Here is a 14,134-nt window from a genome sequence, read left to right as displayed (position 1 = left end):
GTTCTCATATGCAAAACCTCCTGAAATAAATCAGCCATCCCGTAAGCCGGAGGAGGCTTGAGGGGCAGAGGAGGAAGGAGGTTGGGGGGGGGATCAGGAGGTGTCCTCTGTGCCCAGGGGGCTGAAATGTCCGAGACTGGCCATCCGGCCTTCCCGCTGGTGACGGACACCCCGGAGGCACCCCCCCAACACCCGGCCCTCCCTGCCCTCCACGGCGGCCACCAGATGGCAGCACACGCAGGCCTTGGGACCCGAGAGCAGCCTGCCCAGCTGAGGGTCCTGCACATGCGGGAATCACCCACGTTCAATATCACACCTGCTGCTCTCCACTCGGTCTATAAGGTCAAGTCTGGGGAAGCGGGAATTTGACTTTTTTCTCAACGGCGACCTCTGCAAGGACAAGAGGGGCCACTCTGAAAGCGAGTTTGCAGCAGCACAAGCCAAGGGCTTTGTAGTCGAGGGCTCCAGGCTGGGGATGCTGAGTGCTGAGCTCATGGAGTGAGGGAGGGAAAGAAGGAGAAGAAGGAAAGGGAGAAAGGAAGGAGGGAGGGAGAGAGGACAGAGGGAAAGAAAGAAAGGAAAGAAAGAGAGAGAAAAGGAAAGAAAGAAAGAGAGAGAGAGAGAGAGAGAGAAAGAAAAAAAGGAAGGAAGAAAGAAAGAAAGAAAGAAAAGAAAAGGAAGGAAGAAAGGAAGAAAGAAAAAGAAGGAAAGGAAGGAAGGAAGGAAGAAAGAGACTAACTTATGAGTTCTCTACACAAAATCAGGTTTATAAGTAATGTTTTATTTTAACTTCAATTTTTAAAATTTAATAATTTATCCATTACTTTTAAAATCCACATGTTATTAAAAATGTCCAGAGAGTGAGTGCTACTCCAGGAGTGGAGGGTTAGAGAAGAGAATGGAGAGTCTTGGCTCCTGGAAAGCTTTGATAAGCAAATATAGCCCAGCGCTCTGGCGCGCTCTCTATTGGCTGTTCCTTCACCGCCAGATTTTGACACAAATAATCAGATTGAAAATCAGGTAGGGAAACAGAAGAGGAAACACAGGCGCGCGCGCGCGCACACACACACACACACACACACACACACACACACACACACACAGAAGGGTGGGGGGGAAAGGAGAAGTATCTACTTGAGCAGAGAGTCACAAATTGACCGGGTGGCACCGTCCCCAGAGGGAACAGCGAGCTTCCCACCGTGGACGAGGAGCTCCGGACAGGTGAGTGAGTCGAACGCCCCTGCCTCTTCTTTTGAAATTTGCATATCCGACTTAGATCGTTTCCAAGCAGTTTACCTAGTCCCTTTGGCGGTCCTAGGAAGATTAAGGTGGGCTGGAAAAATCTCTTTTACGAGAGGTGGCTTTCAGTGCTTGAACCCAGAGAAGAGGTGGCAAGGAGACAGTCTCCTCTGAGATGCTGCGAGCCCCCCCACCCCGTGTACCCGTGGAGGAATTAGCTTCAGCCAATTGTGCATGTATACCCGTTGTTGTCGTTATTTTTGTTTTTGTTTTTTGGCCGTATGGCATGCGGGATCTTAGTTCCCTGAGCAGGGATGGAACCCGTGCCCCCTGCAGTGGAAGCGCGGCGCCTTCACCACTGGACCGCCAGGGAGGTCCCATGGACGCCCTTTCAAGATTTGATTTTAGGCTGACAGAGATCACCTACCTGCACGATGTCGCACCCACACCCCAGCTCTCCCAGGGACCTGGGCAGGAGAGGCGGACACACGTGGAGGTGCCCGAGTTGGTGTCCATCTTCGGGGACAGACTGGCCCTGTCCCCAGGGCACTCTGAACCTTTCTTTGGCTGTGAAATAAGAGTGGGATTGAGGACTCTGAAGGAAGTCTTAGCTCGAGCACCCACAGTCCCAGGTGACCTTCCCCAAAGTTCCTGGGACACTTTGAGAGGGAGGGACTTCACATTCAGAGCCTCGCAAGGGGAGCAGGGGACTGACATCTCCACGGCACCCTCCCACCCAGCCTCCAGGAACAAGAGATGGGGAAGTGGTGCCTCAGCCTCTCGTACCTAATTTTGAAGAAAAAGTCAAGTCAGAGTCTGGGCGTCTGGGGAGAGGTGCTTTGCTCTAACGTAGAGCTTGTTAAGGGGGGCAGTCCACAGAATCACTGTGGGTATGTGCCTGTGTACATTTTGCTGGGAAGAAAGCCCGCAGCTTTCATGAGATACTGTGGTGAGAGGTGCAAAGTAATTCGGTCTCTGGACGTGGATCTGGTGGGAGCCAGCTGAGCTGCACCTGCCCACACGGGCTCACTCCTCTGCATATTTCTCAGTGGGCAACTGCGGTCTTAGAGAAGGGGCAAGTTTCTTGTCCTCAGAGGTGGTGCAGAAGAGATTCTTTGGATGAGAAGATGTGTGAGGTTTCTTCCAACTCAGATTTGGGGATCGGAGGGAATTCCCTGGTGGTCCAGTGGTTAGGGCTATGTGCTTCCATTGCAGGGGGCATGGGTTCGATCCCTGGTCAGGGAGCTAAGATCCTGTAAGCCACTCGGCCAAAAAAAAAAAAAAAAAAAAGATTTGTGGGTTGGTATGTCAGTTTCCCAGCAGAAAGTTCTTGGGGACCACCAGAGAGTTATACTTGGGTTAGGTTTGATGGATGGAGTCACTCAAAACCAGTGCAGAGCATTTTCTCAAGGCTTTCAGGAGACTGGGTGGTGGTGTCCTACTGGAGAGTACAAGGGCTCCCGAAGCCTTTGGGGCCAGATCGCCCCCCCACACTCCGGGAAAGCTAACCTGATCACATGTGATGCTTCACTGTGACACAACCTCTCAACCTTTTTCAGAAACAACAGAAAACTTTACGCTTCTTCAATCTAGAAGGTGGTTTTTGTTCCTTTGTTTCCAACAATTCAAACCAATGGGAACTGCTTTAGCCTCTAATTCAGAGAGGCTCAGGAAATGTTTTGTTCACTCCTTTTTGTTTGTTTTGGTTTTTCAAATTAATTTTTATTGGAGTATAGTTGCTCTACCCTCCTTCTTGTTGTTATTGAGGTAAAATACACATAACGTGAAGTGGACCTTTTTTTTTTTTTTTTTTTTTTTTTTTTTGCGTTACGCGGGCCTCACTGTTGTGGCCTCTCCCGTTGCGGAGCACAGGCTCCGGACGCGCAGGCTCAGCGGCCATGGCTCACGGGCCCAGCCGCTCCGCGGCACGTGGGATCCTCCCGGATCGGGGCACGAACCCGTGTCCCCTGCATCGGCAGGCGGACTCTCAACCACTGCGCCACCAGGGAAGCCCGAGTGGACCATTTTAATCATGTTTTAAGTGGCCAGTTTGGTGGCATTAAGCACGATGGTGTGCCACCACCACCGCCATCCATTTATAGCACTTCTTTCATCTTGCAAAAACCTGAAACTCTGTCCCCAGGAAACGATAACTCCCCATCCCTCCCATGCCCCCAGCCCCCGGCCCCCACCATCCTACTTTCTGTCTCTGAATTGGACTCTACTCTAGGTAACTCGCACAGGTAGAATCATACAGTATTCATCCTTTGGTGTCTGGCTTTATTTCAAGTGGCATAATGACCTCATTGTTCATCCATGTCGTAGCATGTGTCAGGATCACTTTCCTTTTGAAGGCTGAATAATATTCCATTGTTATGTCTGTACTACATTTTGTTTATCCGTTCGTCCATCAATGGACACATCGGTTGTTTCCACCTCTGGCTATTGTTTTTTTTTTTGCGGTACGCGGGCCTCTCACCGCTGTGGCCTCTCCCCTTGCGGAGCACAGGCTCCGGACGCTCAGGCTCAGCCGCCACGGCTCACGGGCCCAGCCGCTCCGCGGCACGTGGGATCCTCCCGGACCGGGGCACGAACCCGCGTCCCCTGCATCGGCAGGCGGGCTCCCAACCACTGCGCCACCAGGGAAGCCCCACCTCTGGCTATTGTGAATAACACTGCTATGAACCTGGGTGTCCAAATATCTTTCCAAGTCCCTGCTTTCGATACTTTTATATACCCAGAGGTGGATTCACCTCATTTTGACGCTGCATCCTCTGAACTTAGGAAGAGACATTTGAGAACTCCTTCCAAATTTCGAATAAAAGTAACGATTGCCCTCTGCTGAGGCCCCAGAAAGGACCTGGGCTCATGTCCCCTGTGACTCCTGCCTGGAAAGGGTGATTTTTGTGTTTGTTTGTTTGTGTTTCCCCTCGAGTCGCGTCTTTAAACATAAAGGAAGTCCGAAGGGTCCTCTGTAGCAGACTCTGAGAAACAACGGAGTCTTACTCAACCCTCCCAAAAAGGGAACCCGAGGGATGAGTTTCTTAGTCAAGGTAGGTCTCGGTCCTGTGCTAAAAGTCAGCGAAGCCCAGCATGGGATTTTAGAGCAAAAGGGAAGTTTAGAAATCTCTTAGTCCAACTGTCCCTTTTGAGAGATAGGAAAACCAAGCCCCAGGTTGGCGGCTGACGTGGTTAAGCTCAAGGTCACAGAATCCGATTCAGCCCCACGGGAGGGGCCTCGCTGCATGGAAATCACAGGCCTGCTGCTCTGGCTCCATCTGGAAATCGGGGTGCAGGGCTGCCCCTCTTCAGAAGAACTGGCCGAGATTCGGACTCAGGGTAGGGGAACCCTCTCTTGGGATTGGGCGTTCTTGAAGAGATATTAACAGTGAGGCTCTTTCCGGAGGCCCGATACCATCAGGGCCTCTGTTTTATGAAGAAATCTTGGGCTTCTTTCACAATCTCTGCTCTTAGCTCTTTCTCAGGACAGGTTAGTGTGAATCAAACAGTGTGGTTGTTAATTAACTACAGTATAGGTGATTGGTTCCTTTTTTTTTTTTTAACTCAGCTCACAGGGGTCAAAAGGAAGTTCTCTGGGTGCATTTGGCCTCCACAGTGAGCTTGACGGCTCAGCTGTAGGGCTGCCTTCGCCACCGTCACTTCGCCAGGCTTAGCGGAGAGAACGTTCTAGGGAGGGAAGGGGAAGAGATTGGGGGCCCCGGGGGCATCACTAGAGTGGGACCCCCTTGCTCCCCTGTGTACGTACGTCTGAACCCCAATGGCTCTCACTGTGTTGCCGTCCCAGGCTCCAATCAACTGACCTCTAGGGTCTCCTCCTCGGGTTCTGAGCCCAAGGGATCACCGAAGCTTCCTAAAAGAAGCCTGTTCTCTCGCCTGCCTCTCCACCCCAAACTCCTCACGAGCCCAGATGGGGCCTGCTGGATCCTGGAGGAGTCCAAAGATCAGGGGCATCTGACTTGTCCCCCACCTTGCCCCACCAATGAGACTTCTCCGCCCTGCTCCAGGCAGCCTATCTTCGTCCGCTGTTGAAAGGACCACAGGTGCAGATGAGCAGAGCCTGGGACCAGGTGTCAAGTCCTGGCCGGCAGGGGCTCTGGGTCTGGCTCTGCTGTGACGCCCTGGACAAGCCACTTGCCTGTCTCAGCCTCAGTTTCCCCCCGTGACCCGGGAAGACAACCACTGTTTCCCCCGCCCCGGTGGGTGTCAGATGCAGTGACACGGTGCCCACTGGGGAGATTTACGCGCTGTCCTGGTTTCCTCCTGGTCAGCTCAGTTGCCACAGCCCTGAACGAGAGCCCAGCGCCGTGGTCTGACAGCCAAGAGCACGGAGGCCTGGGAGGCAGATGACCAAGTCCAGCTCCGCCTTACTCTGCCCTGGGATTGTGAGCCAGTCTCTAAGCCTCAGTTCCTCCTCCGTAAAATGGGGTGATAGCCACTCAGCTCGTGAGCCAGGATTATCAGAGCTGAGGTTCTGCAGATCCAGGCCGCAAGAAGTATTTCCTGGGGTTCTAGCTCAGCGGCTTTAATACCTACTTTTGGTTCTAGTTGATTGACTGATAAAATACTATGTTTTTAAAGAATCATGGCTACGGAGGTCCCCCCGGAACAAAAGGCGAGGGGAACCCAGCCCCCCGGCCCTCCTCCAGAACGTGAGGGTCTCCTCTTGCTCTGCCCAGGCTCTGGCCTCTTCAGGGGGCTCCTGAAGCCAAGGGTTAGACGGGGGAAGGAAGGGGCAGTGGGGAGCCCTGGGCGGGGGCAGGGGAGGAGCCATGAGGAAGGAGACTGTCCCTGGGAGATAAGAGCTGCCCCCACAATCCTGGGGAGGACAGCAGGCTGGCCGAGCCTCATGAGGTCAAAATCCGACAGCTGGATGGGACCCCGGAGGCCATCAGACCCCACCCCCTCATTTCAGGGCCCAGGGGGAGGGGCCTGGAGTGTGTCCCGGCTCCTGGTCAGGGTTTGACCCCATCCACAGAGCGTGCCGGCTTTGGGTCAGGCACTGGGGATGCCACCAGACCAGACAGGACCCAAGCAGTGGCTGCCCTCCCCAAGCCTCTCCTCTGTGGGCTGAGTACCTCCGTCCCCCCAGCAGCCCAGGCACCACACCGGGCCCTTTACACAGTTGTTTGTAATAAATAAAGCTCCCTTCTCTCCCCAGCAGTCCCGGGAGGTTGGTTTGAGATCGCCATTTAGCAGAGGCGGACCCTGAGGCCTAGATCCAGGAAGGCTGGGCCTGAGATGGCCCCTGGCAGGGCGGCACGCTGCCCCCAGAGGGGCGGGCACGTCTGGGCACGGGTGTGGGGACCTCTTCTGCCCACCCTGGGTCATCCCCTTGGGGAAGGGGTGGCTCCCAGGGCCGCTTCCCAAGGCAGAGCTCCAAGCTCCCTCTCTAATCTGCCTCCTCCCAGCCTGCTCCTGGGCCGCGGCCTTATCAACCAGGCCCTCGCTGCTGTTCAGAGCTTTTTCCCGCCATCTTTTTCCCCCGCGCTTGGCCCTATCACGCCTGCAGCCTTGCCTGGTGCCTGGGCTGGTCCGGGAGCGGGGGACTCCTCCTCTGAGGCCTGGGGAAAGGGTCCAGCAGAGCTGCCATCAGCACCGGCATCGGCTGAGCGTTTTCTCTGAGCTGCTGCTTGGCTGTGGCATGGCGGTGGGGAGGAGAGAGGACCACCAGGAGATGCTGTCTCCTGGAAGCCCTCAGCAGGGCCTCATGGCTGGGCGCAGGGATGTGAAACATTTTGGGTGGGTGGGTGGGTGGGGGGGATGGCGGGCAGGAGATGTTCTCTGCCCCAGAGGGCTCTGCACCAGAAGCCAAGAGTACCGGGTAGTCAGGCTGGTCCAGCTCCGCACTCCCCGACCCGCTGACCCGTGGGTTCAGTGATGGGCCTCGGCCGGGCTGCCCTGTGCTCAGTCCCTAGAGTTGGTGGACATTGGCCTCTTCCTCCCTGTGCACAAAATGACCTCAGGCCTCCAGTGAGGTCCTCTCAGGCCTCGAGCTCAACCATCCCCTCCACCCACGAGGAGAGAGAAAAAGCCCCTCCCTCTCTGTGGGCCAGATTCTGGGCTGCAGCTGTGGACAAGGTGCAGCCCCGCTCTGGCTCCATCGGCACCCAACTTGCACAATAACATGGATTTGCGATTGAGGTGGCCCCCCTCGTTGCAGCCCACCTGCCAGGCTCCTCTCTGAGAGGCGCTGAGCACATACTACGCACTCACCTGGATTACCATCTTACAGAAAAGGTAATAGGCCCAGAGAGGTTAAGCGTCTGCCCCAAATTGCACAGCGGATGAGCTGGGATTCTAACCCATGAGCATCTGGCTCCAAAACCTGTGCTCAGACCACAACTTTCCGCGGCCTCTGAATGCAGACCCCACCGGGATGCAGATGCAGCTTTCTGGGTGCAGGGTCCAGAGTGTTTCACAAATGGAGGTACCCCTGCCCTTCCTTCTCTGCTCCTAGTGTAACTCAGGGCATGCAACAGGAGCAGGCTGACCTGGGGTTTTCTAGAAGTGGGTGTATTGGTTTTCTAGCAAGAGAGGAGTGAGGGACACTAGGCTTTGTAGCTGCTGTAACAAAATACCATAAACTGGGTGGCTTAACACAACAAGAATGTATTTATTCAGGGTTCTGGAGTCTAGAAATCCAAAATCAAGGTGTCAGCGAAGTCAGCTCCTCTGGACTTTCTGAGGGGGCGTCTGCCTCAGGCTTGTCTCCTAGCTTCTGGTTTGCCAGCAAAATCCTTGTCTTGAAGCCGCATCCCCCCAAATCTCTGCCCTCATTTCCCCATGGCCCTTCTTCCTGCGCGTGTCTCTGTCTGTGTGTCCAAGTTTCCTTCTTCTTATAAAGACACTTGTCACATTGGATTTAGGGTTTCTCCGCACCTAGTGTGATGTCAGCTTAACTTGATTACATCTGCAAAGACCCTATTTTCAAATAAGGGTCACATTCACAGACTCTGGGTGGACCTGAACTTTGGGGGACAGTATTCAAACCAGGACAGTGGATTTTGATTTTAGGAGGAGGTCCTAAAATACAGAGGAGTGTCGTCCTCTTGTCCTTCCTAAACTTTCTCATCTTCTCCCCCGTAGGTGTGGGGCACCCATTGACAATGCCACGCTCCTTCCTGGTGAAGAGCAAGAAGGCTCACACCTACCACCAGCCCCGTGCCCAGGAGGATGAGCTCCTCTGGCCTCCTGCCCTTGGTCCTGGTGAGTCATAGCCCAGGCTGGCCTTCTGCTATACCCACCAGGACTCCCTGCCCATGTGATGGGATGCAGCAGCGTCCCACCGGAAGTAGCCGCTCTTCCAATTCTGGAAACAGGAGGAGTTCAGTAAATGTGGGTTGAAGGAATGAATAAATGCACCTATCTCTTCTCACCCCATGGGGGTGATGAGAGCATCCCGATTGGAGCTGTCCTCGGCAGGCAGCCGACGTGACTCGTAATCAGAGGGCTGATCTAGGGCTGATCTAGGGCTGAGGGTGGGTGCTTGGAAAAACGGAGACTGGTCCGAGAGTCTCCTCGGTGGGGGGAGGGGGGGAGGAGGGGAGAGAGGAGGGGGAGGGGGGAGGAGGGGAGAGAGGAGGGGGAGGGGGGAGGAGGGGAGAGAGGAGGGCGAGAGGGGAGGGGGAGGGGGAGGGGGAGGGGGGGAGGGGGAGGGGGGAGGGCGGGGGTCTCCTCCTGGCCTCCACGCTGCTCCCACCATCCTGGGAAGAACCGCTGAGCGTGAACAGCCAGGGGCAGCAGCAGTGGTCTCTCTCTGGTGCCCCTCCTTCCCCAAGTCCCTCCGGACTTCCCAGAGCTGAAGTCTGACGGTCTTGTCACCCCACAGCGGCCAGGGACCAGGTCCTGAGCACCAACCCTGTCCTCAGCACCCTGTTCCCAAACCAGTGCCTGGACTGGACTGACCTCAAACGGGAGCCGGAGCTGGAGCTGGACCAGAGCTTGATGACCAGGATGGCCTCCGCCCCAGGTACCCAGCAGGGGACCCCCGCCAGTCCCCAGCGGGTGCAGGGGGAATGGAGGAGGGATGGACCCGTGGAATCGGGGCCCCTTGGAGTTGTGGAGTCACAGGGAGGATCGTCAGTCCGGGCTCTCAGGCTTCTGCTTGAATCCCTCCAGGACGGGGAGCTCACTCCCACACGAGAGCTTCTGTGTGGTGGGGCAGAGGAAGCAGCTGGACAGGCCCACGTAGTGGGTGAGGTGGGCGCTCTGCAGGGGTTGGGGCACATTTCTGGACTGAAAAGCCAAGGAGCCACAGTGAGGACCAGGACCACCCCCTAGTAAATAGTCGGGGCTACACACCAAAGCCTCAGCATGAGGTCACAATGGAGGGTGGCGGGGAGTGGGTGCCCTGCTTTGAATGTCACCACTAGGTATATGTCCCGCTCTCCACAGAGGGGCCTGCCGTGACGTCCCGACCCCAGGATGGGGGCTCGCCATCCTCTGACTCACCGCCGTTCTACAAGCCCAGATTCTCCTGGGATGCCCTGGCTTCATCCTACGGGCACAGCTACCAGCAGGCCCCCTCCACCATGCAGTCTGCCTTCCTGGAGCGCTCCGTCAGCCTGTATGGCAGCCCTCTGGTGCCCAGCACCGAGCCGCCCTTGGACTTTAGCCTCCACTACTCCCCGGGCTTGGACGCATACCACTGCATCAAGTGCAGCAAGGTGGGTGGCCCGGAGGCGGGTGGGCTCTCGGGTCCTGCCTGCATCCCCTCTCCAGCACCCTGGCAGCTGAGAGTGTTCAGAGATGGGTGCCCCATGTGACGTGACTCTTGGGTCCTCCGGTGGGATCAAGGACTCACAACATCCGTCCTCATCACCATTCACTGAGCCCTGACCATGTGCTCAGCCCCGTGCTAAGCACTTGACATGCATGAGCCCCGGGAGGTGGACGAAGGGCTAAGGCTCAGAGACGTTGAGTCACTTGCCCAACAGCACACAGCAAGTAGATATCACAACCAGCATTCAAACCTGGCTCTGCCCAACTCCCACTTTTTAACTGCCATTCAGCCTCCAGACAGGGCCAGGAGGGGCCTTCCAGATCCCCCTCCCAGACTCCATTCTATAGACAGGAAAGCCAGCCACAGAGAGGGAGAGGGACCTTCCCAGGACACACAGCACATGGCAGCAGAATCCGCAATCCAGCGTTCCTTCTCCTGTACACGCACCTATGGCTGAGCTGGGTGCAGAGGTGGGACCCCGGCCCCTCTCCCTCTCTGCGCCCCCGGGCCCTCATGCTCTGCCCCTCCTGCAGGTGTTCTCCACCCCACACGGGCTCGAGGTGCACGTCCGCCGCTCCCACAGCGGGACCCGGCCCTTCGCCTGCAACGTCTGCGGCAAAACCTTCGGCCATGCAGTGAGTCTGGAGCAGCACACGCACGTCCACTCCCAGGTGGGCAGCTAGCTGAGCACAGCGCCCTCACTTCCCACTCCTGCCCCGTGCTCCCCCCAGGAAGCCTAGGGGGCTTCGGTGGGTCTCTCTCTGTGCCCCTGAGGGGGGCCCTCATTATCTGCCGCCCTGATCTGGGGCTCCATCACCCGCCCTTAACACATTTGAGTCCCTGATGGACCAAGCTGGCTTCATGTACAGTTGGAAGAGGCGAGGAGCTCAGGTGGGATTTCGGGGGTAGCGAGATATCTGTGATGCTGAGGAACGACCCCACCTCCTGGGTGGTCAGGACAGGTTTCTCACCCCTGAGACCCTTGAAGTCAGGCTTAAATGTTCATCTCGTGCCACTTAGCCCTACCTGATGCCGAAATCCCTGCCTCAGAATCCCATTCCAGGGAAGGCACCCGAAACTGACCCGAGTTGCTAACACCTGGGTAGATATAAAAGCTCAGGTGGGAGACGCAGAAAAAGATGGTTAGCATGTACCACGTGCCAGCTGCCAGCTCAGTTCCCCAGCCCCAGTGCCCCCAACGATCCTTTGAGGTCACTTACCCATAACGATCCAATGTACAGATGAGGAAACTTGAGTCCCCCAGGGAGGTTAAATGACTTGCCAAAGGTCACGTGGCGGGTAAGGGGCAGAAGCCAGAATTGGGCCCCGATAACTCAGCCGCCTAAACAAACCGCAAGGGGAAAATCCCCTAATGGGAGGCCACTCAGGGGCCAGGCCTCGCGGCCCCTCCTGGGAGGCAGGAATGGGGGAGCCTGGCTCCTGCTCCTCCAGGCCCCATCCTCGAGGCCACCCCAATGGAGTGTCCTGTTCCTCAGGGGATCCCGGCCGGGCCCAGCCCCGCACCCAGCTTGGCAGTCCAGGGTCGCGAGGCCCCACCTGCGCCTGACCCCCCGGGGCCTCGTTTCCTCCGGCAGGGGCGCAGCTTCGAGTGCCGCATGTGCGGCAAGGCGTTCAAGCGCTCGTCCACCCTGTCCACCCACCTGCTCATCCACTCGGACACGCGGCCCTACCCCTGCCAGTTCTGCGGCAAGCGCTTCCACCAGAAGTCGGACATGAAGAAGCACACCTACATCCACACCGGTGAGGCCGCCGCGGCGGAGCTCCTCCCCCCGCCCCGCCCCCCACCCCAGGGCCCAGTCAGAGGCCCCCCGGGCACCCCAACCTTTCGCCATGAGAAGGTGCGGGCTTTAGGACCCGGGTGCGGAGGGGTGGGGGTGTCAGGTTACACAGGGGAGGCCACGCCCCTCCAACAGGAGGGCTGCGCGCACGCTGTGCTGCTTAATGCGTAGAAAAAGTGCTGGAAGGAAAGAGCAAAATGTCCGCACTGATCATCTGTGTGTAGAAGTGAGACCAGCGGGTGGATTTCTCCTTCGTTCATCATTCCATCATCCCCTCACTCCTCCGGCCATTCATTCCTCCTCATTCAGTCATCCATTCCTTCCTTCCTCCATTCCTTCCTTCCCCACTCCGTCATCTTCTGTGCAGGGCCCCGTACCGTGTGCTGGGCTTCATGGATAAACAAGGTGGACCCAGTCCCTGCCTTAAAACCGGGGTACAATTGGCCGAGGGGTTGGGTGGTCAGAGTTGTATTTCTCTCGGCTCCCTTTTCTAGTTATTTTCTAAAGTGAACGTGCGGTAAAACATAATAAAAGTTCCAGAGAACAGCTGCAGGGCATCGGGGCAGCAGGTCTGGTCCAAACGGCCCTGACCCTGTCCTCGCTGCCCCGCAGGTGAGAAGCCACACAAGTGCCAGGTGTGTGGGAAGGCTTTCAGCCAGAGCTCCAACCTCATCACTCACAGCCGGAAGCACACGGGCTTCAAGCCCTTCAGCTGTGAGCTGTGCACCAAAGGCTTCCAGCGTAAAGTGGACTTGCGGCGGCACCGCGAGAGCCAGCACAACCTCAAGTGAGGCTGTCCCCGCTCCCAGCTCCTGCCCGCCCTGCCCCGGGATCGTGTCACCTGGAGGGACGCCAGCCTCACACACCCAGATCCGCAGTCTCGTCAAGCTTGTTTTGAGACTCACGGAATTGCTGTGTGACCTCGGGCAAGTCACTTTCCCTCTCTGGACCAACAGTTCTCCTGCTGCAGAGTGTGGCAGCTGGATCTTTTCTGAGCTGACGTTGTCTACAGGTCTAAGAGCTTCGGTGCCTTCCCCCCGGGGCAGAGCCCAGGAGGCCAGAGTAGCCCCAGGTGCACAGCAATGCCAAGAGCTGACCAGAGCTGGGACCCACAGAGAAATCCTGCCCCTGCCTGCAGCTGCCTGGGATCTGGTCAGCTCGGTTTTCAGCAGGCCCCCTTCTGGCTGCCACGGATGGTCAGAGCTGTCTCCTGCCCCCGTGGGAGACAGACCTAGCACCCCTCTGCTTCAGCCAACGTGCTGGCTGCTCCCCACTCCTGAGGGGCACTCAGGCCACGGGGGTTCCAGTTCTGCGGTCAGACCACGGGGAAACCAGCAGTTACTGCTGTCAAAAGCCTGTTCCTCTCCACAGCTGTAAATAAAAGACACAGATTTACTTACATTTCGCCACCATTTTTTAAACGCGTACTGGGTGCAAGCTAGTGCCTGAGGCTTTGGGGAGGGATGGTGGGGAGGCTTGAAAAGCATAGAAACTCTGTAGTCGCTCACAGACACATCGGGAGACCAAACTGATAAAGTGCTGAAGCAGAGGCATGAGAGACCCGTGTGACAAGACCCCAGGCAAGGGCAAGGTAGGTGGATGCAGCTGGGGCTGTATCAGTTTCCTGTGGCTGCTCTAACAGATCACCGCAAACTCGGTGGCTTCAAACAACACGAAGCGGGACTTCCCTGTGGTCCACTTATTAAGACTCCGTGCTTCCAACGCAAGGGGCGTGGGTTTGATCCCTGGTCGGGGAACTAGGATCCCACGTGCCAAGGGGCACAGCCAGAACATGAAACACACACACACACACACACACACACACACACACACACACACACACACACACAGGTATTCTCTTGCAGTTGTGGAGGTCAGAAATCCAAAATGAGTCTCACGGGGCTAAACGTCAAGGCATCGGCAGGGCTGGTTCCCTCTGGAGGCCCCAGGGGAGGTTCTGTTTCCTCATCTTTTCCGGCTTTTAGAGGCCACCTGCATACCTCAGCTTGTGGCCTCTTCCTCCATCTTCAAAGTGAGTCACTTGGACCTCCCATCAGCCCACCTCCTTCCTCTGCTTTTGACCTTCTTGCCTCCCTCTTGCAAGGACCCTGGGGGTCACATCAGGCCCACCTGGGTCATCCAGGGTAACCTTCCCATCTCACGGTCCTTAATGGAATCACCACGGTAGAAAGAATAATGGCCCCCAAAGATGATATCCACGTCCTAATCCCTGGAACCTGTGAATGTTATACAGCAGAAGGGACTTTGCAGCTGTGATTAGTTAAGCCTGGTTCTGCCCCTCACTGGCTGGGTGGCTCCAGGCTGAGCCCCCTCCTCTGTAAAATGGTAAACG

The 14,134-nt window shown here is 56.7% G+C and overlaps 1 protein-coding gene across 1 annotated transcript; it reads left to right on the top strand.

Moving 5' to 3' along the window:
• The first annotated feature begins 1,026 nt into the window (after positions 1 to 1,026).
• On the top strand, positions 1,027 to 13,179 carry GFI1B (growth factor independent 1B transcriptional repressor). Its single transcript, XM_059071463.2, has 7 exons — positions 1,027 to 1,221; positions 8,347 to 8,466; positions 9,089 to 9,229; positions 9,655 to 9,926; positions 10,516 to 10,653; positions 11,578 to 11,743; positions 12,394 to 13,179. Exons 2-7 carry the CDS (start codon positions 8,367 to 8,369, stop codon positions 12,570 to 12,572), a joined length of 996 nt encoding a protein of 331 aa, XP_058927446.1. The 5' UTR covers positions 1,027 to 1,221; positions 8,347 to 8,366; the 3' UTR covers positions 12,573 to 13,179.
• The last annotated feature ends 955 nt before the right edge of the window (positions 13,180 to 14,134 follow it).

The sequence above is a fragment of the Kogia breviceps genome, chromosome 8 (genome assembly GCF_026419965.1).
Source record: "Kogia breviceps isolate mKogBre1 chromosome 8, mKogBre1 haplotype 1, whole genome shotgun sequence".
Taxonomy (NCBI): domain Eukaryota; kingdom Metazoa; phylum Chordata; class Mammalia; order Artiodactyla; family Physeteridae; genus Kogia; species Kogia breviceps.
Note: the sequence above shows the minus strand (reverse complement) of the source record. Positions and strands in the feature narration are given on the sequence as shown.